Source organism: Parasteatoda tepidariorum, chromosome 9 (genome assembly GCF_043381705.1).
Source record: "Parasteatoda tepidariorum isolate YZ-2023 chromosome 9, CAS_Ptep_4.0, whole genome shotgun sequence".
Taxonomy (NCBI): Eukaryota; Metazoa; Arthropoda; class Arachnida; order Araneae; family Theridiidae; genus Parasteatoda; species Parasteatoda tepidariorum.
In genome coordinates, this window is record NC_092212.1 from 65537760 (window position 1) to 65563341 (window position 25582).

The 25582-nt window shown below is 29.9% G+C and overlaps 3 protein-coding genes and 2 long non-coding RNA genes across 7 annotated transcripts in view; 3 read left to right on the forward strand and 2 right to left on the reverse strand.

Annotated features, from left to right (window-relative positions):
- Positions 1–8147, forward strand: part of LOC107449929 (uncharacterized) — a 10864-nt gene extending 2717 nt beyond the window's left edge. The window contains exon 2 of the mRNA XM_016065611.3: positions 569–8147. Coding sequence (XP_015921097.2) covers positions 583–7833 — 7251 coding nt within the window. The 5' untranslated portion in view covers positions 569–582 and the 3' untranslated portion in view covers positions 7834–8147. The remainder of the gene's footprint in view (positions 1–568) is intronic.
- The window catches only part of LOC139426605 (uncharacterized), a 207800-nt gene that overhangs the window by 101031 nt on the left and 81187 nt on the right, over positions 1–25582 (forward strand). The gene's annotated exons all lie outside the window — the stretch shown is intronic.
- LOC139424834 (uncharacterized) lies at positions 11318–19871 on the reverse strand. Its single transcript, XM_071185932.1, has 4 exons — positions 19496–19871; positions 16669–16691; positions 14028–14103; positions 11318–11466 (listed from the first exon to the last, which is right to left on the reverse strand). The coding sequence occupies exons 1-4, from the start codon at positions 19655–19657 to the stop codon at positions 11335–11337; spliced, it is 393 nt and encodes a 130-aa protein (XP_071042033.1). The 5' UTR covers positions 19658–19871; the 3' UTR covers positions 11318–11334.
- Positions 18398–25582, forward strand: part of LOC107448543 (uncharacterized) — a gene marked incomplete at its 3' end in the record, with an annotated part of 81432 nt that continues 74247 nt past the window's right edge. Inside the window, 2 exon segments of one of the 3 annotated variants that reach the window (XM_043052770.2) lie at positions 18398–18532; positions 18783–18926. 3 annotated transcript variants of the gene reach the window in all.
- LOC107449928 (uncharacterized) overlaps positions 20854–25582 on the reverse strand; it is an 11721-nt gene continuing 6992 nt past the window's right edge. The window contains exons 3-5 of the long non-coding RNA XR_011637828.1: positions 24865–24963; positions 21071–21173; positions 20854–20933 (exon numbers count right to left, since the gene is read on the reverse strand). This is a non-coding gene — a long non-coding RNA (uncharacterized lncRNA). The remainder of the gene's footprint in view (positions 20934–21070; positions 21174–24864; positions 24964–25582) is intronic.

A 25582-nucleotide genomic window follows, 5' to 3' on the forward strand; every position in this document is an offset into this window, starting at 1 on the left:
GTATATATATATGTGTATATATGTGTGCGTGTGTGTGTGTGTGTGTGTGTGTGCGTGTGTGTGTGTATGTGTAACATAAAAAGCTTTAAATAATGTTTTCATGTTATTCCTTTTCTGCAAATTATTGAAAACGAAGCAATCTTTCTCGCACTTTGAAATTTACACTATGTCTATTAATCTATTTTTGGTTCAAATATGCATTAAGTAAAAGTAAGACTTTTTACCCTTCGCTCTTTGTGGGAATTGCACGACCTATTGAATAAATTAATTACAATTACAAAGATTTCCCTTATTCCCTAAAACGGGATATTTTACAAATTTTCATTGGAAGATTTTCCCTAACTTTTATTGAGCAGCATGATGATTTTGTGTTTCACTCTCGATTTCCATCTTCATATAATGATTATATATAAAATTGATTTGCTCTTTTTAAAATCCTGTGTCTGTTTGTCCTGCTCGCCCGACTGTTTTTTTTTTTAATTTTTACTTTCCATTTCATTCCAAACAGGGGATTTAAGTTTTGAAATCTGTTTCTGAAATTTCTTTATTTTTTTCTCTCCTTCAATAGCTTGAGCGTCTACGATGGATACAAGAAATCTGGATATTGATACTCAAGTGCAAGAATTATTACAATTACTAAAGAAATCAGAGACTTCAACAATCAGCCAAATTCTGCAGTACAATGGATCAAACCAACGCTGTATTTACATAAATGTTTTGAAATCAATAAAAAACGCCATAGAATTCAATGATGAAGTGACCTTCGGAGAGTTATGTCGCATCTTGGCGTTAATAAGCAATGCTAACATTTCTACTCATTTATTTTCGTACTTTAGTTACGACGACAATCCATTTAAAAAATCTAATGTGGTGATAATGGCTTGCAAACACACTCGATTAGAAATATTGAACAACATATTCAGAGATAATTCGTCGGCAATCAGTGATCTCTCGACTAAAGTAGGGGCAACTTTTCCATTGCCAACCGATCAGGATGAGGAAGGCCACAATGCCTTCTATTATTCTGTGCGCTCAGGGAATACGCGACTTCTGGAAGTTCTAATGAAGAAGTGGCCAATGGATTATTTTTCTTCTCGAAAAGAAGAATTGTGTTCACTCCTATCGGAGAGTTTAAATGAGCTGATGCTAAAAAATGTAGATATATCAATTGAGATGCAGATATTCATACACAGTTTTTTACTTGACTACTACTTCGAGGAAAATCCACCATCTGAGTCAAGTGATTATTCCCATGATGACATCCAAGAAAATGTATCACTTATTTTGGAGTGCAGTGACTTATATAAAACAAAGTACGCCAATAGGGAATCGAAAGACCTGTTGATTGTTTTAGCGAAAGGGATCGCGAGAAATATATTCACTTTGAAAAAAAGGCTGAAATCTACGTATGACAGAATTCCTTGGGAAGAAATGGAGTTTCACTTAATCTCGCACATCCGGTATCTGAATAATCAAGGATGTTACATCAATTGCTGCGTAACGGAGACTGATTTTCTCAAGTACCTAGCTACCTTCTCTGAGTGTTTAGAGAACGAAACCAAAGATATCAAGTTTATAGACATAAAAAATTTATCTACATTTCCTAACAAAACCCGTGGTGATATGATCAACAGCATTACCCATAAATATTCCAACTTTGAAGAATTTTACCAAAATTATGAATTTATTCGCGATTATGAATCCCTTAGCATTATTAAGAAATGCGTTGATGCAGGGACAGAGGTGAATGCTTTAGAAAAGAGCGGGAAAACTGTCATAGTCAGGGCATTGCAAGTGATGGGAGAAAATTTTAAAAATACATTGGAATCGCCTAAACTGTCTTCTGGAACAAGCGATTATTTGATGTCATTTTTACCTAAAGAAACTGTTAGAATTATGAAAAGCTTGCGAAACTCGTTCTCGCATGGTTTTCCTTTGGCAATCTGTCAAGAAATAGAAGAAATGTGTGGTTCTGAATTTTACGCACGAGTTCAGAATGATCTGAAAAGTTTAAACGTGGGAATCACTTCAGTATTTCAGAAAATAAAATTTGAGATTTTCAGAACTTTGTTGAAAAAAATTTGTGACTGCGAAGACGTTGACGTGTTGAAAGACACTTTTCATATGATAAGATTGATATGTTGCACGAACGATATATTCCAGTTTTTTCCAAAAAATAATGCTGTGATTGAAGTCGAAAAACTGGTCTCTGATTTGGATAAAATGATGAGGAAGAAAACGCATTTTGAAAAAAGTCTGTTTTCGAAAATAGCAGAAATTATTAGTTTTGAGAAGCAATTTTTAGAAATATCTGAAACCGAGTTTCAGAAACATCTTAATATGCTAAATTTACATTTTACTTCTGTGTATGAAATGAACAGTCACAGCATTTCTACAAAGAAGTGGCGCATAAAGCGTAGGCTAAACATTATAAATCCTTTATACAACTCAGAAGGATTGGAAAACATTAATTTATTAATGAAGGAAATTTACGGCAGTGTCGTACAAGGAAAAATAAATTCACATGTTTTATCTTTGATTTCCAGAATTTTTTATATTATTCGGTATCGAAAACATGAAATAAAACACCTACATGAATTCAGGAAAAATTTTCAGAAAACTGAAAAAATAACCTTTAAGACTATTAAGAATAGAAAACTGATACAGACATTAAGTTATCAAGAAATCTTATTGAATGATATTACAGCTATAAGAAGACTTGTGGAAGAGAATAATTTGTCTGAAAATAGCATCGAATCATTTTTCATCTACAAAAATAGTTTAAAAATGCAAGCAGAAGTTGAAATGCTTATTTTATCAATTTTGTCTAGTTTGGAGCATTCTAATTATTACTTAATAACTAGTCAGCAATACAACGATGTCGATACCCCATTATTAGTTGGTAGATATCTGAGGAATTATCTAGCTCACGGAAATCCCTTAGTAGACATTTTAATGGATTCAACTCAATTGATATTCCTATTTGCTATGAAAATTATAAAACATGATATATATCGCAAAGGAAATATCACAATCAAGCGTATGAGGAATAAATCAAACGCTAGGTATACTGTCGAAAATCAGGAGCGATTATTTCGTGCGTTGACTGGCAATTCCGTGGATGAAGTGCAGCATTGGATAAAACAAGGAGCTGATATTTATGGACGGAACAGCAATTTGATGACAGCTTTACATTTCGCAGCAAAATCTTCCAACATTGACATTCTTAAGTTCTTGATTGATCGGGGATTGAACCCAAAGGCCAAAGATTTTCATAACAGAAATATTCTCCATGTATCTGCAGCTTTTGGATGCAAGTGTATAGTTGAATACATTATAGAAGAGCTAAAAATATCGGTAGATGAAAAGTGCGAGCGCAAGCAATCACCTCTTCACGTTGCGGCAGAGAATGGTTGTTTCGATGCTGTTGAGACGTTGCTTCACCACAGAGCTGAAACTGATGTTGTAGATGTCGCTAATCAGACGCCACTACAAAAAGCTGTAATAAATAATAGAATGGAAATAGCTAAATTGTTTTTACGTAACAACAAAAATATTAATTCAATCCGGGACGAGAATGGATTTACGTTATTACACATCGCCGCTGAATTTGGTTTCTTGGATATGGTTGTTTACTTACTCGATGAAGGAGCTGATGTTAATTCTGAAACGTTAAATTTAGCCACTCCATTGCATCTCTCTTCTTTTGATGGTCAACTAGAAGCTGTTAAGATATTAATTTCACGGGGAGCAAACGTAAGTGCCAGAGCAAAAGAGGGCGTTACTCCTCTACACTTCGCTGTTGAGAGCGGACGCCAGTCTATTGTTGAATACTTACTTGAAAATGGTGCGAATATAAATGCTATGACTAGCGAAAAATGCTTACCTTTGCATTATGCTATTAGAGAAAAACACATGAAGATTTTTGAAATCTTGATCAAAAACGGGGCAAGACTAGAAGATATTGAGATATGTGGTGATTCTGCATATAAGTATGCTATTTCAAAAAGAAATTTAGACGCAATTAATTATTTGATTGAAAGCGGAGTGCCTATTAATCAAAGGGATCTTGAGGGTTGCACTCCTCTTCATTTAAGTATAAAATACGTTACAAATGATATCTCGAAACGATTGATTGAAAATGGAGCAGATGTAACTGCCGTAGATCTGAACGGTTTTACTCCTTTGGGACTCGCAATACTTTGTGGTAATTATGATATAGCTAGTACTCTTTTATTAAATAGGAAGGCTTTTTCTCTAAGTACTGAAAATGGGATCACATTGTTACAATGTTGTGCTTCAACCACAAAATATAGTGCCATGCTTTTTAAACAGTTGGGTATGTTGGATATAGTGAATTGTGATATGATCGCATCTAACTCAGATATGTTTATAATCTTCAAAACCCTTGTAGAAATGGCTACCGATGCGATGGGTTGTAGTGTAATGAAATGGATACAGTGGAAAAATAAACATGGTAGGACTGCGCTGCATTTTTCTTGCTCCTCGGGTAACATCTATATAGTTCAATATCTTGTCAACAAGCTGCCTCATCTTAACATACCTGATGAAAAAGGATATACACCTTTGCATTGTGCCGTTGAATTTAATCATCTTGAAGTTGTTAATTTATTGTTATCGAGTGAAAAGTGTTCTTTAAATTCTATGACATCTGAAGGCAACACTGCTTTGTGCTTAGCTTCAGAGAATAATTACACTGAAGTAGCTCGTGTGTTAATAAAAACTGGAGCTGATGTAAATGCTGGACATCCACTCATGAAAGCTATCCTAGATGGGTACCAAGAAATGTGTTTGATTCTTCTTCAACAAAACGAAATATATTCAGGGAAGCAGTTCAAAGGTGAGATAGATAAGCTTCTTCAAATCGCTTCATTCAATGGTCTGGAACGAGTGGTTTCTTATATTTTGCATAATAAATCACTAACAGAAGATTTCAGTTTAGAAAAATCTTTGTTTTGTGCTATTGAGTGTGGCTATGAGGACATTGTAACTGTTTTCTTAAAACATGGAGCTGATGTTAATTATATTTTCAAAAATAATTTCACTTCAACTTTGCATCTAGCAGTTAAACGAGGCCATTCCAAAATCACAAAATTACTGCTAGACGAAGGAGCAGACTTTAATAAACTGGATTCAAAGAATCGAAAACCTATTGAGTGGGCTGTATGGTATGGTCGTTTGGATCACGTAAAAATATTTTTTCAGAAGAAAACTACAAACGTAAACGCAAAAGTGAATGGTGATTATACTTTGTTACATATTGCTGCTGAGTGTGGCCACCTAGACATAGTCAAATTTCTAATAAGCGAAAATGCCTCATTACGTGCAGTTAACGGTTTCAGCTCAAAACCCATACACTTAGCAGCACGAGAGGGACAATTACATATTGTTAAATATTTTATTCAATGCGATCAAACTTTATTAAGGGAACATGGATGTGCTAATATGAATGTTCTTCACTATGCGGCTCAAGCTGGTCAAACAGATATCGTTAAATATCTCATTAAAAAAGGAATTAATATCAACGAATCTGGTGATAATGGAGTCCGGCCCATTCATTTAGCTGCCATGTTTGGTTTCGAGGAAGTAATCAGGGTACTGCTCAGCAACGGTGCAGTTTATGACTGCTTTCATGATATCTTTCATGGAACACCACTATTACTTACTGATAGTGAAAATATTAAAAAGTTCCTGCTGATGATTAAAGAAATTTTTCACTCAGTTAAGAGTAACAACGTTTCTAATGTGAAATTGCTTATCGATAAAGGAGCCTGTATCCATGCAATGGATTCAGACCATGCAACTCCTTTGCATTATGCTGCAAGGGAGGGTAGCACTGAAATTATTCAATTACTACTGGAATACAAAGCAAATCCTAACGCATTTGGAGGACAAAATGTCACACCGCTTCACATCGCGTCAAAGTATGGAAAATATGAGGCAGCAAAACTTCTGTTAGAAAATGGGGCTATCTATAACGCCATGTCCACTGACAGAAAGACTCCTCTAGATTTAGCTTCAAGCAAATATATTAGCGACTTATTAAAACTTATTGACATTGTTTTCAGAAATGTACAAAATTGTAATATTAATATTTTAAGTACTCTAGAAAAAGTTGAAAATTCTGAATTTTTAAAATCTATAGCATTTGCAAAAAACAACGAAGAAAAAACTCTAATGACTTGTGCAGTAGAAAATGATTTTCCCGAACTGAAACACCTCGAGAGTATAATTGTCAAGGATTTTGAAATTTTAAGTCATAAAATTATTCAGTTACTCAACAAGCCAAAATACACTTTAACCAATCTAAACGATTTTCAGAAGAAAACATCCCAGAACCTTGGTACAGATATTTCTGACATCTTTGAAACTGAAAACTCAACATTGTCTAGCCAGGACTATGAAAAATTACTTCATGCCTCTATGAAATTTATGAGAAATGAGAAAGAGTTTAATGTAAACAAGGCTGATTCTTTAAAAATGCGATCCTTCGTAGCGCAAACAATGCATGATCATGGCCAAAACATCGAAGCATTGAAAATTTTTAAATATGTTTTTCAACAACAAAGCGAAATGTTTGGTCCAAATGATTTTGATACTTTAAGAACTTTGTCTTGTATGGCGTCAGTTTTAAACAGCCTTGAACACTATGAAGAGGCGTTGAAGGCCTATAATATTGTTTTCGAAAAGCACCTTGAAATTTATGGTCCGGACAATCCTCTGACTTTATTTACGCAAAGTAAAATAGGTTTAACTTTAACTAAATTAGGTAAATACGACGAAGCCCTTTCCACCTACAAATGTGTTTATGAATCTAGAAAAAAAGTTTATGGTCCTTTTCATGCAAATACTTTAAGAGCATTCCATAACATAAACTCTATATTATATAATATAAATAAACCTAAGGAATCTGTGGAAGGCTTGAGAGAAATTTTAAATATTCAGGAAAAAGACTTAGGTCCAAATCATAAAGATACAGTAAGAACAAAACAAAGTTTGGGATTGATATTGTTTAATATGGGGAAATTTCTTGAAGCTAGTAAAATTTTGAAAGAAAATATTGAAAATCTAAAATATGTTTTGGGAAATGAACATTCCGAAGTTTTGCAATCAGAAAAACTAATAGAGGCTATGAAATATCCTTTGGATGATTTAAATTTATGGAGATCAGGAGATTTAAAGAAAACTAATGCTCATGTTCCAACATTAGAAGAGTTAGAACTGCATCGCCTCAAAACCATTGATTCCGAAGGTAGAACTCTTCTACATTTTGCTGTAAATAAAGGCAATATATCTTTGGTAAAAGATTTATTGCAGAAGAAATGTGATTTCATGCAAGCAACTATTAAAGGAAATACGGCTTTGCACATTGCATCGTCTAGAGGACATGCTGAAATTGCCGAGTTATTGCTAATGCATGTTAAAGGTGAAAACGTACATCAATTGTCGACATTTATAAATGCTAAAACAAAAAACGGTGGTAACTCGGCATTGCATGCAGCAGCAAATTTTGAAACCGCCATTGCTTTGCTTAAGTATGGAGCAATCTATAACATACAAAATAAAGACAGTAAGACACCAAAAGATTACACAACCTTGAAGGAAATTTCTGACTTTCTACAGCTCGTTGATGAACTTTTCAAGTGTGTTTCAATTGGAGACAACAAAATAATGTCCAAGTTAAAGATTCTTGGTTTTGAGGAGAAAATAGCAGTCTCAAATGCTAGAAATGAACTGAACTTTACTTTGCTTCAAGTTTGCTTAGCCAATGGACATAAACAACTATTGAAGCAATTGAATTTAGTAATGTAGTCTACAATTCTATAAACAAATATATATATATATATATATTTGTAAACACTATTAAATAGTTATAAGATTTAGTACTTCCACATTTTAACTTTGATTTTCACGTACTTTTTGTTATGCTGTACTATGTTCACCATCATTTATGAACTTTTTGTAAAAATCGAATTTTCTTTAAATGTGTTTTATCGTTATGTGTGAAATTACCTGCATGATAAAATTTTCTGTGCTATATATATATGTTACGTATGCACATAGAATTATGTGCATGATTAACTTCCCGAAAAAAAATATATGAATATATATAACTCGAAACTTGATTACAATCTCTTTTTTCATCAAAATACAGAATATGAAACATTTATAAATTATCTTTAACTGTAGTGAAATATTTTTTGTAGAGGATTTAATTTAATATTGTAGCTAAAATAATGTTTCGTAAACCTGTTATAATGTATTTTTAAGAGAAAAAATAATTTTAAATAAAAAAAGGAACGAAAAACGAGTTATATTTACAAATAGTGACTTTTGTTTCGAAATTTTGTTTAGCGTTCCATACTTATACTTCAAAAAAAATTTATTTTACGAATTGGGAAAACGTCTAAGTTGAATTATGTGTTTCAGAACTTCGAGATTCTTGTTTAATAATTTTTTTTTAAAAATATAAGACATTCTTGCTTTGTAATTTGACTGACTTCATATAAATCTTTTTACTGGCATAGATGATTTTAAATAATATCTCCTGTTTTATCCCTTCTTCTGTACATAAATTAAAAAATAAATGCATGTATTTTTTTTTTTAGAAAAAAACAATGTAAAGATAGATTTTTTAAAACACGTATATATGTTTATAAAAGACAATTTTTTGGATCAATTCCTCATAAATATTAATAACTTTTGATTTTTGATATAAAGGAATTATTTATGTATACAGATGGCACAAAAGTTAAGTCGTTATTATCACCGTTTTTAAAGTTCATTATCTTTACCAATATTTTAAGACTAGACCAGGGGTCACCAAACTTTTTTGATCATCGACCCCTACATAATTTTTCGAAATCTCCTTCGACCCCCACAAAAGTAATTTTCTGTTAATTAAAATAAAACTCTATTAGATACTGTGTTTATATATTTATTTTATGATTTTAAACATTCATTAAAGTAATAGTACATTGTGTAACAATAGTTTTATGAAAAATATATTAACATTGAAATTTAAATACCTTATTATTAAATAATAAGTAATTATGCATAAGTAGATATACTAAGTAAAGTAACTAAAGATTTACTGCTTCTTGATCAATGAGATGGGTGTGCCTGGTGTTTTTTTTTCTTTTTTTTGCAAGGTTCGCTATATTGGGTTCAAAATTGATCAATTTTAATTTTCGTCAAAATTGGTCAAATTTGTAATTTTCGTAAAAAAATACAAAGTGTGCTATAGTTTTGTCGCAGGCTGTACTAATCTATATTATTAAAGCTTGCCTTCTTTTTTGTGCATTGATAATTAAAATTGATATCTAAACTGAACGAATGGTTTTATCGAAACAATAACTAATTATCAAAATCTATAAAAGTTGTAATAATGACTCTGCAAATATTCAACACAGTTTGCAAAGATAGCTGAAACTGCGTATGATATTTGCATTTGTAACGTTAATGCTCGTCACACGTGACATTTGGACAAGCGCACATATGCATATGACTTATAAACTGCGCTGAGTTCGTGCCACTGCTCGGTGGTATGTAAATACTTGTTTCACCCCAATAAATAATTTATGTTTTACAAAGAAACTGAAATTGAGTCAATTATTAAAAAAATTCACAAATTTTACATTAGGTATGTGTGATTTGCGTATTGAGAACTGTTTTTTTTTCGACCCTTCCGATTCGGATTGACCCCCATTCACCCCCCTGTCTCAGATCGACCCCCACTTTTGTTAAATAGATCCATGGGGGTCTATATAGACCACTTTGGTGACCTCTGTACTAGACCAATATTTTTAGCCAAAACTATGCTGCAAAATTGCACAATAGTTTGCTCTTACACCTGCGATTCATACATGTAACTCTATATTATAAACATACATATTTTCATTCATTAATGGAATGGTAACCATGAATGTTAAGATATTTTTTCGAAAATAATTTGTATAGATGTCTTGTTAAAAAGTCAATAAATTGTTTTACTATAAAGTGGAAACTCGAGTATCCAAATTATTCGGAATTAAGTGTAAATCAGATAATCAAAATATTTGAATTTTTCAAGTAATACATTTTTAATAAATTTCCAAAATTTAACATGAAAAATCGAGGCTTTTGTTTACAGGCTTGGCTTAGCTTTATATTATAATGACCAATACTGTTATTTTGACTGCAAAACTTATGCCAGTTTACTTGACATTAGCAACTATTTCTCTTTTTTTATCTTCAAAAGTATTAATGAAAAATGTTATCAGCGCATATAATAAAGGTATAAAATGTTATCGCCATGGAGGGAAAAGAAATTCGCGAGTAAATAAATGCGAACTTAAAGCAATTTTCCGCATTATATTTTTTCTTACAACTAACGTTGAACAGCTCAATTTAAAGTTAACGACTATCAATGTTCATGACAGAAGTTTTATAATTTTGAACCCCAAAAATAAACAGGGGCAGGACAAACTAGTCATTGTGGAGTACCTTTTGAAGGAACTTACTCGCATTTGCGTTACATGGTAGGGAAAACCGCAGAAATCTCTCAAGGTAAAGCTAAAAGAAAGGGGATTCTATTCCATGATCTGTCTAGTACAGAGGATATTTTGAGTTAGATTCAAGGTAAGTTTGAGCTGGGAACGTATCGATTGACCATCACTAGATTCGAACCCAAGACGTCTCATTGAGAGGCTAGTTCTATCTCCTGAGCCACTAAGGCTCATTGTCTGTTGCATTAAACAAAAGAAGCTCCACAATTCGTTATTTTGTTTTTTTCCCCTTTATTGTATTGTTTTCAATCTAGTAACTCCTATGTTTTAGTTCCACCATGCGACACTGAAACGAATACTTCATGTAGAGCATAGCCAATTTACTATACCTCTTTCTGAAGAAGGTGGATACCCACTTATGTGGACATCCAGTATATTGCTTCATACAGAAAAGGTATTTTTCTAAACTGTTGATTATTTAACAAGTAAATACTCGCGAATAATTAATATAACTCACAGGACACTTATTTAGACAAACAAGAAATAACTAAACAGTATAAATACATGATAATGAAACATACTAAATTATCATGGCTGATCATCAATATATATATATATATGTAACNATATATATATTAACTTTATATATTCTCAACTACAATGGATATATAGCGTTATTCTCATAGCAAACTGTTTACAAAGATTTACGTCTGATCTTCGATAATAATAAAACTTAACATAAAATATATTTTTTCTATTTTAGGATTATTTTTTCCCCTTCAGATTTTGGTAATAAAATCAATCGCAAAGCTGTTTTATTAAGCGTTTAAAGATTTTTAAGTTTACATGCATAATATAATAACTGTAACAGGGCTTCTAAAAGATCCCAGACAGATACGAAGCTTATTCCTAGCCAGATTCCTATATAGCCTCCAATATAACCAAACAGTTCAATATCCTGTAAGATGAAAAAAAATCGTAATATTGCAAGTGATAAAGGCATTTTCAATCATATATTCTTTACATCAAGGTTGTTTGAATAAGAGAAAAATATTACAATCCTGCATACATTTAATCTTTAAAAATAAGTTATTTAATTATTTTATCTTTTTAGGTGCGGTGAAAAAAAGTGATCAAAGCTAAATTGGGCCACACAGTCACCTCGTAACAGGATATTTGAACTTCTCCTTCTGCATTTTTGATGTAACACGTACTTTCACTTTTTGTATTAATTAAATAATGAACTATAATACTTAAGGATGATTCACTCAAACACAATCACAACGCCTTACTTGAAGTGATTCCTTGAAGTGGGGCAGCCCCAGTGCCCTCTTGCAACACTTAAAGGAGTCACTTCAAGTAAAGCGTTGTGGTGATGTTTGAGTGGTTCATCCTTCAGTATTATCGTTCATTATTTAATTAATACAAAAAGTGAAAGTACGTGTTACATCAAAAATGCAGATGGAAAAACTCAAATATCCTGTTACGAGGTGATGAAACATGTACTCTCACTTCATGTACTAATCATGAACGATAATACTTAATACACTCAAACATCATAACAACGCCTTACTTGAAGTGATTCCTTTAAGTGTGGCAGCCCAGCGCCCTCTAGCAACACTTAAAGGAAACCGTTGGTTGAATTCAGAAGATTTGAAAAGTTGATACCTTGCGGTATAGAGGTACAATGGAAGAACACGTCTGTAGAATAAACAAAAACAAATCAAAACAAAAACAAACCTAATAAAACAAAATTAAGCTTAAATCAAAGAGAATGGTTAAAAAACTTGGATAAGGAAAAAAAATTAGTCTCCACTTTAAAGTTTCAGTTCATTTACTTTTAATTTAACAAAACTCTTTGCCACTTGCGTATTCGTTGCGTTACTGTTAGGATCTCCGTCTTCTGCCAGAGAGGAGCAGGAGTTCAAATCTCAATCAGGGCATTTGATTTTTATCTCCAGATTTTTGTTCTAAGAAGGGGGATAACTATTTATTTTGTTTTATTCAATTTTAAACTATTATTATTTAATTTAAATATTTTTTTAAAATTAAATCTCTAAAAAAAATTAATAGCTGTTCATTTATTTTTTTTTGGTATTCTAAGTGAAATGTTTGGATTATTTTATTAAAATAATGCCGAGTAAAAAATTTTATTAATTAACTGAATTTATTTATTTTATTTATTTTGTACTCAACTAATCCAACTTATCTCGACTAATTTGTACACAAGCATACACAAATTAAATGAAGAATACATTGTAAAAATATCACGAGACAATTATATGCAATTGATACAAACAAATTGAAAGCAATAAATTTGAACAAATCGATAAAAAGAACCGAATCTGTTCAATTATTCAATATTTTCAAATAAAAATGTTTTCCTTAAATTGTATTTAAACTCTGTCATTAATTTAAATAACAAATATTTATTTAGCATCAATATTATTTTGAAAATCAGTTGAGACAATTAGTATATAATCCAATTTTCTATTTACAAAATAAAATAAGGTATTAACTAATGAAAGATTTATTAAAACTTTATAAATTAAATTTTTTAATCGAATTCAGTTTGAGCTTAAATCTAAATAGTTCCTTTTTTTTTCCTTCATGCTTTTTTTTCTTTTTTAACAAGTATAATAATGTACTTTCATTTACATTTCAATTATTAAATTACTTAAAAACTGAAATTTTTTTTTACAAAATAAAAAAAATTGAAATTATTTAATTCATCAAAAAATTTTAAATTACAAGATTTTTTTAAGAAACAATTCATGCATTTTAATCAAGGAAAAAAAATCTTGTTTTTTGTTTTTAAACTTTAAAATTTTTTTAAGGAAAAAAACATAATTTAAATTAAAAGAAAATAATTTATAAATAGAATAAAACCAACTAAATAGTTATTCACTTTTTCAGAACAGAAACCTAGAGATAAAATTCTAACTCCGCAATTAAGATACGAACCGTAGCACATCTCTGGTAGATGTTGGACATTCTAATCGTTACACCACGAATACACAAAAAAGGAATAAGGAAAGAAAAAAGAAAGAAACAATTAAAAAACATTAAAAGAGCTTATTAGTTTTTTTTTCATTTAAAAAGATAAATAAAATAAGCTAAAAATCAGAATCGAGCCAGAAGAATGAAGAATAACTAAAAAAGAATTTTAAATGATAACTTTAGTTAAGAAGCAGAATATTCAAATATATCAAAGGTTTCAGTTCTCTTACGTGAAAAAAATGTTTTTTTTAAACAAATACAAGGAAAAGACTCTATTTAATTTAGTATGAATATCAATTATGTGTATTTGTGCATTTTATATTTTATGTGTACATATTATTTTGTTTTCAATTTCAAGTTTTTTATTTCCGGAAAAGCAGCCTTCACCCTCGTTTAAAAAAAAAAGTATTCTAGTATGTTAAAATTTATTGATACATTTGGCAAAAAATCATTCATACGATATTTTATTACCAAACACTAATGTAGTTTACTATAGAGAATGTTTTGTAAAGAACTTACCTCAATTTTTGCCAAATAAACTATTCTTGACAATCGAAACTTTCTGAAGAAAACTCTAACAGAAATGTATTCCTCACTAAAAAAACAAAAACTTTATCTATTTTAGAGTCTTTTTTCGTCGCTTTTATAAAACTCCTTAAATTTAATAGCACAATGAAAAAATAAAAAAAAAGATGGATCATCTTATTATTAATCTAACGATTATCATGAATTTGTAACTCTATCTTAATAATTCAAAGGATTGACATTGAATATGAAAATTAATGTTCACGTAGATGATGTTTTTAGGTAGGAAATCAGACGGAAAAAAAAATATTTTTTTTGCATAAACGTGCAGTTTATCAAACCACCCTGAATAACTTTTGAGGTAGATTTCAGATTTTCTCGTTGCAGGACTCAATTTTAATAACTCGATGGAGAGACCTCAAATATGCTAATTAATTTGTATGTATGATATTTTAAGGTTAGAAAATCAGACATAAAAAAATACTTTTTCTAAATAAGCATACCTGTTCTTCGATGGATTTCGATTCATGACCCCCAAAATATAGGTAGTAGCCACAATCAATATATTCTCAATGTTTAGTCTGGAGATCGCACCAAAGTTTGGAATTCTTAATGTTAATTTTACTTTCCGCTTTATCTCGAGAATCTTTTAAACGAAATGAAAAATTTGCGCACACCATTACAAAATTTTGTTTATCTAAAGATAAATAAATGCGAAATGTAACTTTTAAAAATATTATTTATTTTCGATTATTTTATTTAATAATGGTCGACAAAATTTTGAATTGTAAGGCATACAACTTTTTGCATTATTTTAGAGAATGTTATTTTACATGGTAAAATACAAAATTTGAGAGAAAATTTGAAAAATTGAATTTTTAAAATTTTTTTTTGACATTTAAAATTTGATTCTGCGGAAACTATTCGACTGATTTTACTCAAATTTTGTATTTTGCCATGTAAAATTATATTCGTTAAAATGATGCAAAAATTGTGTTCTCTGCAATTCATAACATTTTCAACCATTAAAAGCCATAAAACAATAAAAAAATTATAAATATTTACTAGAAGTTGTATTTTTGTATAGAATTATCTTTGGATAAACAAATTTTATAATTGTGTGCAGAAAGTTTTCAATTCGGTTGAAAAATTCTTGAGATATAAAGGAATAAGCAATTGTAAAATTAACATTAAGGGGTCGAAACTTTGGAACGCTCGCCTGACGAAACTATTGGAACCATAATTCCCAGATTGCGGTTACCCCCCATATTTTGAGGGACAGAAATCCATTGAAAAAAAAGGTGCGTACAAAATAGATTTTTGTGTCTGATTTCATAATTTAAAACGTCTGTACTTATTAATTAGCATATTTCAGGTCATCACCTCGACCCATTAAGATTGAGTCCTTGAACGTAAAGATTCGATTATTAAATCAAAAGTTATTCGGGGTGTTCCATTTTTTTGCATTGTGTATTCATTTTTTCGTCGGATTAATATTTTTGACCTTCAAAATATTGGGAAACCTGGGCTGGTCTCTATCTTGAAGGATATAGCCATATTAGTTTAGTCTGGAGAGCTGTCAAAAGTTTTGTCTTCTTTATGTTAATATTACTCTTTACTCAATTCACTATATCTCTAGGGCAATTTAAGCGAATCGAAACTTTTTTCGCAACCCTACAACTTGCTAATAAAAAAATAAATTGCAAAGTATATTCTTAAAATAATTTATTTAATTTTTTTTTATTTTAATAATGGGCGAAATTTATTTAAACTTTAAAGTATATGCATGTTTACGCCATTTTAAAGTATATAGTTATGTTTTGAAATTTGAGAAAAATCGATAGTACAGTTTTTAAGGAATGATAAAATAAAAACACAACTTTAAGAAATTTAATTTCTCAGAAACAATTTGTCTGATTAAAAAACAAAAGAATGGGAAAAACTAAGTTAAAATTGGTGTAAATATTTCGCTTACTTCAGAATTCAAAATAGTGTCTGACATCATTAAAATAAATTTTAAAAAAATAATAACTCTTTCAACTTTATGTTGGAAAAAAATTTTATTTAAATGAACGAGTATCATAATTATTTTCAGAAAATTTCTAATTCTCTGAAACAGCTCTAGAGATATTTTGAAATGCGCAAAGATTAAAATTTACATTTAGAGAAACAAATTTTCGGTTGTTTCCGGCCCGAACTACTGTACCCATAATTTCCAGAAGTACCCATTTGTTTTTCATATTTTGCTCACAGGGCATCAAGAAAATAGTTGCTGTTACGTAGATCTAAATACTTCTATATTGAACTTTGCAATGTTCCCCATCGGGTAACAAATTAATTATTTTGCTTCCCTTCTAAAGTATAGAAACTAACATAATAACCTTTATTCAATCATTCCATTTCGTTTTTTTTTTCTTTTCTTTTTTTTTTTTGAAAAGTTAAAAATGCAGTAATAGCTGATTTTCAAATTTAGTATTAAGTTTTAAGAAGATTTCAGTATTGTTTTAAATGAGTTATTTTCAAAATTGTATACTTTTGCTATAATAAATGGTAAAGGACGCTACATTTACATTTTCTTAATATTATATTTCACTTAAAATTGGTCTCTGAAGGAGAAGGAAAAACTGGCACTTACTTGCATATTACTCTCTCTCCACACTTGTAAAGCACAAAAGGAAAAAATGAAATAAATATGTGATAAATAACAAGTAATTAATATTCATTGGTCTTTCACTTAACAGTTTAACAAGAGCAAAATAAATCCAAAGATTTTTTCTCTATGAACCTGAAAAACCGTGGAGGTAAAGGGTCAGCATTTTAGTGATCAATGGCATAGTTGCGCACATAATCTGCCTTTTTTTTCAATACAAGCTGATTCCCATCAATCTGAAGTTGAATGGGCTTCATGCCACCATTGAGGATCGAACCCCATTTTACCGCTCAGTGTTCACAGCCAGTGAGTTTTAACAGCCATAACAGTTTAAACACAGCATAGCTTTAACTAAGAAGATCGACCAATAGGACATTTTTTAGAGTAATACTGCTAGAGAAAGATATATTCAGAAATCGAAAAAGATACATTCAGAATATATTCAGAAATCGAAAAAGATATATTCAGAATATATTCAGAAATCGAAAATGATACATTCAGAATATATTCAGAAATCGAAAAAGATACCTACAGAATATATTCAGAAATCGAAAAAGATACCTTCAGAATATATTCAGAAATCGAAAAAGATACATTCAGAATACATTCAGAAATCGAAAAAGATACATTCTGAATATATTCAGAAATCGAAAAGGATACATTCAGAATATATTCAAAAATCGAAAGAGATACATTCAGAATATATTCAGAAATCTAAAAAGATACATTCAGAATATATTCAGACATCGGAAAAGATACTTTCAGAATATATTCAGAAATCGAAAGAAAATACATTCAGAATATATTCAGAAAGAGAAAGATACAAGAATTTTTGTTATGAATTAACCGGGAAAATGTAATTAACTAGCATAGAATATAGTTCAAGAATTTAGGCAGGAAACACATCGGTGAAGAAAAAATTGGCATCAAATATGTGACAAGTTAGTTTATTCATTCTCAGGAAACTCCCTCTCAGAAATTAAGTTCAATATTGAACCATAATATCAGTACCTTAATCCTAAAATGTGAAATATTTGCAGCTAGCTTAATCACGTGTAAAATGGAAGTGATTTTCCAATCAAGCTGGAACCATGGTATAGTGTTATCAAATTTAAGAAATATGAAAATTTGGTTCAATTTTTACCATATAGGGTCGAAGCGAATTGAAAGAATAACATGGTTCATCTGTCTTCAAAGTTTTTAACAATGCATTTATGCATTTACCCAAGAGAATAGAATTCCTTATTTCTCAACTATTCTGCTTCATTTTTAAAACGTTTATTCGATTTATTATAATCTAATTACTTATACATGTCGAATTAGCTTCTTGTCAATTTGGCTTTATATATATCAATTTGCCTTCATGTGGGTTGGCCGGTGCATATGTGCCCTCCCAAGCTAACACACCATTGAAGAGTAAATAAAGGTAAGTAATAATCTTAAAAAATATTGGATGTAAAATGTTACATTAAATCTGCGTTAAAAATCAGTAAATTGAATTTGAATTTTACTAATTGTACAGTACTAGTTAAATTTAAAGAATAATTTGAACTTTACGAATCATGTGAATATTTACAAATTTATCAAAAATGTAGTGTGAATTCAACAGTTTGATCTTAAATATACTAACTTATTTAGACAAGCGTTAGTTTAAGATAAGAGTAAAGATAAGAGTTAAGATAAGAGTTAAGATAAGAGTAACAAAATAAAAAACATTCTTTCTAAACCATGTCGCATTTTCATTAGATTTTGATTCTAAGCCTTCAATATGTGGGGATCAGTTTTTATATGGGAAATATGATCATATTAGTTAATTCAGAAGAGCAGGTGACTATTTGGACCTCTATAGGTTAGTTTCATTTTTTTCATTCCTTTCTCATCTTTTTGACCGATTTCATTTTGTTAAAAGTGATCTAAAAACTAATAGAAATCAAATAATTCAATAAATGTTCTTACCATAAATAAAACTAAGAAAAATAATAAACTAATAAGAATGATAAAAAAATTTAAGAAAAGAAACTATTTAGATTTATCCATGGATAAAAAAGTTTCATAATTGTGAGGATAAGTTATTTAAAGCAATTATTTAATTGTTCTAGGAAAAGTGAAAATATCATCAAGGGGTCCAAACTTTCAACCGTACTCCTGACTTAAGTGTTGTAATCATATCTTTCAAATAGCGGCTACTTCCTACGTTTTGAGGTTCAAATCGGTCAAAAAAGAGGCTTGTTTATGGAGAGAAAGTACGTTTTTGTATTTTATCTCTTTTTGTATTTATCTGAAATATCGTTTACCAAAATTAGTTAGCATATTAAAGATTACTCTATTGAATCAATGAGATTGCAATTGATAACTTGAATGTCTAATCGATAAAAAATTAAAAAGGACTGCTCTCTCCTTACCACCCGGTCCAGAACTATGATTCCAAAAACTATATGGCCAAATTCATGCACATTTTAATTTTTCGTCATTTAAAATTATGCTGCTTAAAATCAACAAATGTTTCATCACTATTAAATTAAATCATGAAAAATATTCTTTTTTTTAAAAAAAATGGCTTTAAAGGACTCAAACATTCTATTAGTTTTTCTCTTCACAAAACGTTTGGTAATATATTTCTTAGTTTTGTGCTAAACCCGTATTAGAAGGTGAAAATCTAAATTCCTAGAAAAAAATGTGTTTTTAATCATTAAAAGCTTTGTGTTTATTCATTTTTGTGCTTGATTTCTCAACTTTTAAAACCAACCTGCAGTAGTTAATTAGCAAACTCAAAAGACATTTACTTGGAATAGCGTATCGCATTTTTTTTTACCTCTACATTATTTGTTTCCATATAAGCTTCTTCATATTTAACATCATATTCATATTCTCTGTAATGAAAACAGTGGTTATTTAAAAAACATTTATTTTTGAAAAAGAACTTATAGCATTTTAAATAATTTAACCTAAATAAACATGTTTGTTTTTGCTGCATTATTTGTACTATATTCACATCGTTTAGTTTTATACAAATATTGCACAAAGTACTCCCTTCACTCCATTTGGACGTCTTTTTTTATTTTTTTTGACGTCGAATGTAACACGAGATCTATTCAAAATTATTATATTTCTCTACCAAAAGAGATATACTCAATTTATCATGTCTCTACTTTACATTTATTATATAAAAAAAAAGATTGAGTATAAGTTTTGGCAATTATTACCCTATTCCACACGGTACAGTTTTCAAATGACCATATCACTACTTAGCCGGTATCTTAAAGTTGAAGAACAAACACACGGCACATGAGAATAAAGAGTTGGCGGATTTTATTTTGGGACAAAATGAAAGAAAAAGTTGAAGAATGTATTTGTATCAAATTTCGTCTTACCTCGGGAATTCTCTTGTCGAAATAATTTACAAAACTAAAATGACAAATATGCACCACACAGATAAAAAAAAACGTTTCAGAAATTGACATTCATTACTGGAGAGTGAAGTATGTTCCGTCAGGCTCTTAAACGGCTTTTTATACTGCTTGCGATTCATAAAAATTGGCCCCACACGGATAAAGCTTCAGAAATGGACATTCATTATTCAAGTGCTAAGTACTAAGTGCTAAAATGAAAAATTCAAACGAGTTCTGAAGTTACAAGATCAGAAAAAAAGCTTTTTTCACTCACAAAAAATAAAAAAAATACGAAAATTATATAAAAAAATCATGTTTTTGAGCTTAGAGTATAGAGGAAATCGCAATATGGATAGTGTGATATAAACAACTGGGTTTGGAATAAAGTTGATTTTAATTTTTTTTCGTCAGATCTCTAGACTTACTTGAATTATAAATATTATTTTCTCCACACCGCAACTAAAAATCATCTAAAACGTTATTTTATATTTTGTTAAACGACTCAAGTTTCAATGCAAAGGTACAAAATATAAAATTAATAATTTAATTTTGTCTTTAGAATTAAGAAAATAACTTTCAAAATGTAAATTTATAAATTTAGTTTTAATTCAAATTAAAGTAAAAGTAATCTACACGACTATTTGTCAAATGTAAAAAACTTTTTTTTAAATATTTTTTGACGTTTAAACTTTATTGTTTTATTATGACTATGATTCATTGTTATTTTAGAATGAACTTTATTATTTATTTATATTATTTTTTTATGACATGATAATAAACATGACTTTTCGACTTACAGGCATGCAGGTTGGCAAATATCACTGCAATTCTTACTAATATCACCTGTAGTACTTTCGAGATCTGTAAAACACACGTTCATACTTTAGTTGTAAATAAGAAATACAAAATATTTCATGATCATGACACAATATTATTTCATTTAATATTTATCAGATTTTAAAATATTTATTATCATAAATAGTGTAAAAAAATATTACTTCCGAAACAAATTTTTTCCGTGTGAGGTTCATATGTAGTAAATTCGTCAACACACCAACCGTTTGACCTTAGCCTGCTTAACTTACAATATTCGATACATGACTGAAATAAATAGAACATATTTGTGTTAAAAGCAAGCAAAATAATTGACCAAAATTTTTTAAATCCTGTTTCTCGTAAACTAAGTCGTTATATGAAGCCACTTATTTTAGTGCTTAATATGCTTTTTTTTTATAATTGTTGTGAATTTCGAACAATTATTTATGGCTGTTAATCTGTATTCACCTCCTGTAAGCACCTTTTATACTGATTATGTACTAACGAAAAATATGCTATTTAAACTATTGAAAATTTCTATAACTTATTAATGACTGTTAGATTTGTTTTCTGCTCAGTTCAACTCTAAATCGCAATTTTCATGATTATTTTACAATAAAAAATTAATATACAATTTTAACTATTGTAAATTTCGAACAATTATTTATGGCTGTTGAGCTCTATTCACCTCCAGTAAGCACCTTTAATGCTAATTATGTGATAGTGAAAAATATGCTACTTCAACAGTTGTGAGTTTCTAACAAATATTTATGACTTTCAGGTTAGTTTATACACTATCCAATTCTAATTAGCAATTTTTTTTGCTGACTATGCAGTAGCTAAAAATATGCTATTTTAACTATTGTGTATTTCTAACAATTATTTATAACCGCTAGTTTAGTTTATATTCGATTCATCTTTAACTAGCCCATTTTATGCTGATTATTCAAGATCAAATATTATGCTACTTCTTATAGCTTGTGTGAATTTCTAACGATTGCATAACTATTAGGTTAATTTACTTTCTGTTCATTTCTAATTAGCATCATTTATGCTGATTTCGTAATAGTGAATAATATTCTATATTTATTACTGTTGTGAATTTCTAATACTTATTTACGACTATTAGATTAATTTTTCTTCTGTTTACATTTAGTACTCACTTTTTATGCTAATTGCGTAAAAAGCCTAATAAGGCAGCTTGAAGAAAAGACATAATCTTTCGAAAGTAAAAGTAATTTTTGGTCTAATTTTTTTAATAAGAAAATGTTGCCCACCTGGCAAATTTCTTTTCAAAAAAATAAGAATTCATAATATTTTATAAATGTTTAATAAAAATGAGTCGAAAAGAGCTTAAGTTATTAATTCTTAAATATTTCTTAAATAAAAATTCAAATATTAACAATTGGATAATTTTTAAATAAAAATCTTAAATCTTAATAATTATAATTAAAAGGTTTTAAAAAAACAATTCTAAATGCGAATAACATAATAATTTATATATATTTTGGTCATTTGTTTATAGTACAGTAAGTTTCAACAATCTAAAAATTAAAACTCTAAACTAAACTCAACGACGTGGTCCGGTCAGGTGGTCAGCCGAATGCGGAACCACCAGTGCTTAGTTCCCAAGCATGCTTGGTACTCATTTATCGACCCACTGAAGGGATGAAAGGCTGAGTTAACCTTGCCCGGCCCGAGGATCGAACCAGGGACCTGTGGCACGACAGCGCGAAGCGCTACCGCTCAGCCACTGGGGGGGTCAAACTAGCATTCAATCAAGCATTCAATTCTTTCATCAATCTAGCATTTTCAATCAAGACTTTTTAACATTGCTTGATGTTTAAGGAATGCTAATTGTGTCTTTTTCACGTTAGCGATATAACACCGATCAAAAGACTCTAATTATTTCTGATTTACTATTCTCTTCAGTTCTGAGGGTATATCATAGTAACATCTAATAAAAGAATGTCAATTTTCAGAACTAATATGATAAATTAGGTGAAAACATCGAATTTTATTTTATAACACAGCAGATTCATAATCTCTAATGTTGCAGTTTCAAATCTATTATGCATTTCAATTTTGCTGAAATAAGTGCGTTTTCATTTCTGGCTATTAAAAATTACATCATCAGAAAAATCAAAAATCATTTATTTAATATTTAGCTCATTCTAGATTATGTCATAACAATCATCGTAAGAAATAATGTTATATTCCTGCACTGTTAGAAATTTCTCGGAAGAAATGGTTAAATAATAATTGATTGCGTGGCTATTTTACCATATTTAATCAACACATTCAAATAACCATAAATGAAATGGTAATCAAACTGTTAAGTTTAAAAAAAAATGTTTATTAACTGCTTTCACCTAATACGGTTAAACAACCAGAATTTTATCGCACCAACTAGAACCACCTAATGAAGCTACTTAGTTCTTCGCTACTGCGTACATATGATAGCCGAGCGGGCTCATCTGTCAGTCTCATGACCATCAGAACTGGAGTTCGAGTCCTAGTGTTGACACTACAATATTTTCTCCATTCCGTTCAACACGTGAAGAATAGTAAGTGTCCGGCACTCTCCAATGACCATTAACTTACGAAAAGCCGAGTTTCTACGTCTAGTTAATTACGTTTTTAAAAAATGCTAGTTGTAAATGGTTATAAAACCGTATAGTTTTGCATTTTTGGTTTTATAACGATATTTTTGTAAATGGTTATAATACCATAAAGGAAAAAATTTTTCTTTTCCGTAAACTTTATGCACTGTCATGCGTGTGTATTACAATTGTAGAATGATTATTTGTTTCGTATTTTATCAATGAACACATCAAATTCCATTAAAATCGGTCCTGTAGTTCAAAAAATAATCAACCAACTGTGCAAATTACCTTAATTTCATATGTATGTTATCTGTATGTTATGCATATGTATGTTATCTGCATATTGCAAACAATTCCATTTTAAACTCACTTTGTGTGCAACATTCGCAAAAAAAAGGTTTACTTAAAAATTCATTTTAACATCAAAATATTACACCGTAATTTTTACAGTAATATTTATTTAATTAGAGTGATTTAGTAATTTTACGTTAATTATTACTGTGAAAATTACAGTGTAGCAGATTTTTTTATTCCGTTGCATGTTCCGGTAAAAATGGATTTTACGGTTAAAAAAAATAAAAAAAAAAATAAAAAAATAAACATCAACTTGGGTGCCGATATTTTTTACTGTAATTTGATCAGGAATTTTTTTATTGTGTAGAAGATTACGCATTCTAATGGAGCGTTGAGCTTACTTTATTTTTTTAATTCTTTCTTCTGAAATGTCTGAATGAGCCTAATGAGAGGAGTTATTTAAAAGTTTAATTTTCTTAGAAATACTCGTCCAAGAGCTTTCGAAAATTCTATACTTGTTGTTATTTATGTCACTTGTGATTATCAGCAAGCCTGCTTATGGGAAACCAAGCAAATTTTAAGGCAGAGGGTGCGTTTCTTGTTTTTTTTTTCAGTAGCTCGATTTATGGTCAAGAGTAGGATTTCAGCCTCACACACGTCACAACCCGTTTCAAAATAATGATACTCCATATATTCATTCACAAATCTTTATTTTGACCTGAACTATAGAACGATATATCTCCTATTCATTAACCTCAAAGGAATTGATTTGTTATGGGAACTTAGAGGACTTTGTGACAACGATAGATTTAACTTGCAACAGTCACCACACGAGAATTCTTTGGCACGTGGGATTTGAACTCGTGATCTTACAAACACGAGCCCAAAGTTCAACCAATCAGGCTGCCTCGGCTTGACTACCAAAATCAGGCTATTCCGACTTTGCCTGGTTAGTAGGACGTTGGACTAGTGTTCGTGAGATCGCGAGTTCGAATCCAGAATCCAGTACAATTGCAGCACTTATTTTTTTTAAAAAAGAAATTGATACCAAATTCATATTGCAGTAAAAAACTTACATCTTGATTCAAAGGGCCTGTTCCATTGTTTTGCTCCCATAGTTTCAAGTAATCAGTGCAATTTGTATTGTAAGGAAAGGGTAGTCTTTCAATTTGTTTCTATGAAGAAAAAAATTTACATAATAAGTAATCATATAAGACAGTAATGCACTTTACGTAAGTAATAATTTAACACAGCGTACAAAAGTTTGGGTTCTTTAATGTAAATTTAACGTTTTACGTGTTTCCATATCTAAAGGACTTTTAAAAGGAATCGGAACGTTTTTGTTAATAATTATAAATTTGGCTTACTTAAAAAGAAAATTAAACGCAAAAAAAAACAACTTCCAATAATTTTTTCTTATTTTTTTTAAAATCAGAATGAAAAAGAAAAAAGATTGGAATTGTAAGGTGTACAAATTTTTACATCCTTTTTAACTGTGTTATTTGAAATAACAAAACACGACTTTTGGAAGAAATTGGTAGAATAGAGAAATTGAATTTCACAACCGGTTTTGCTCAAATTTTATATTTCGTCTTTAAAAATTCGATAGGGGAGAGTGGGGTTTGGTTCCTAGGTGGCGCACAAGGTGTATTTAATAAATCTATACATGTACTCCCCTGCTGGCAACCATTTTATGTACTTTTGAAAAAGTTATATCACAAAAGATATTTTCACGCTACGTAAGTACTTTTTTTGGTATTAGAATATTATATAACTGTAATATTATTCAACTGA

Bases quoted from the DNA above. Each gene is read 5' to 3' on its own strand.
- LOC139424834 (XM_071185932.1), bottom strand. From the start codon at position 19,657: ATGCAGCAAAAACAAACATGTTTATTTAGGTTAAATTATTTAAAATGC. The intron at 16,692-19,495 runs GTAAAAAAAAAT...GTGCTTTACAAG, and splicing joins TGGAAACAAATAATGTAGAG to TGTGGAGAGAGAGTAATATG. The intron at 14,104-16,668 runs GTAAGTGCCAGT...TTGTTTTTTTAG, and splicing joins GGAGAGAGAGTAATATGCAA to TGAGGAATACATTTCTGTTA.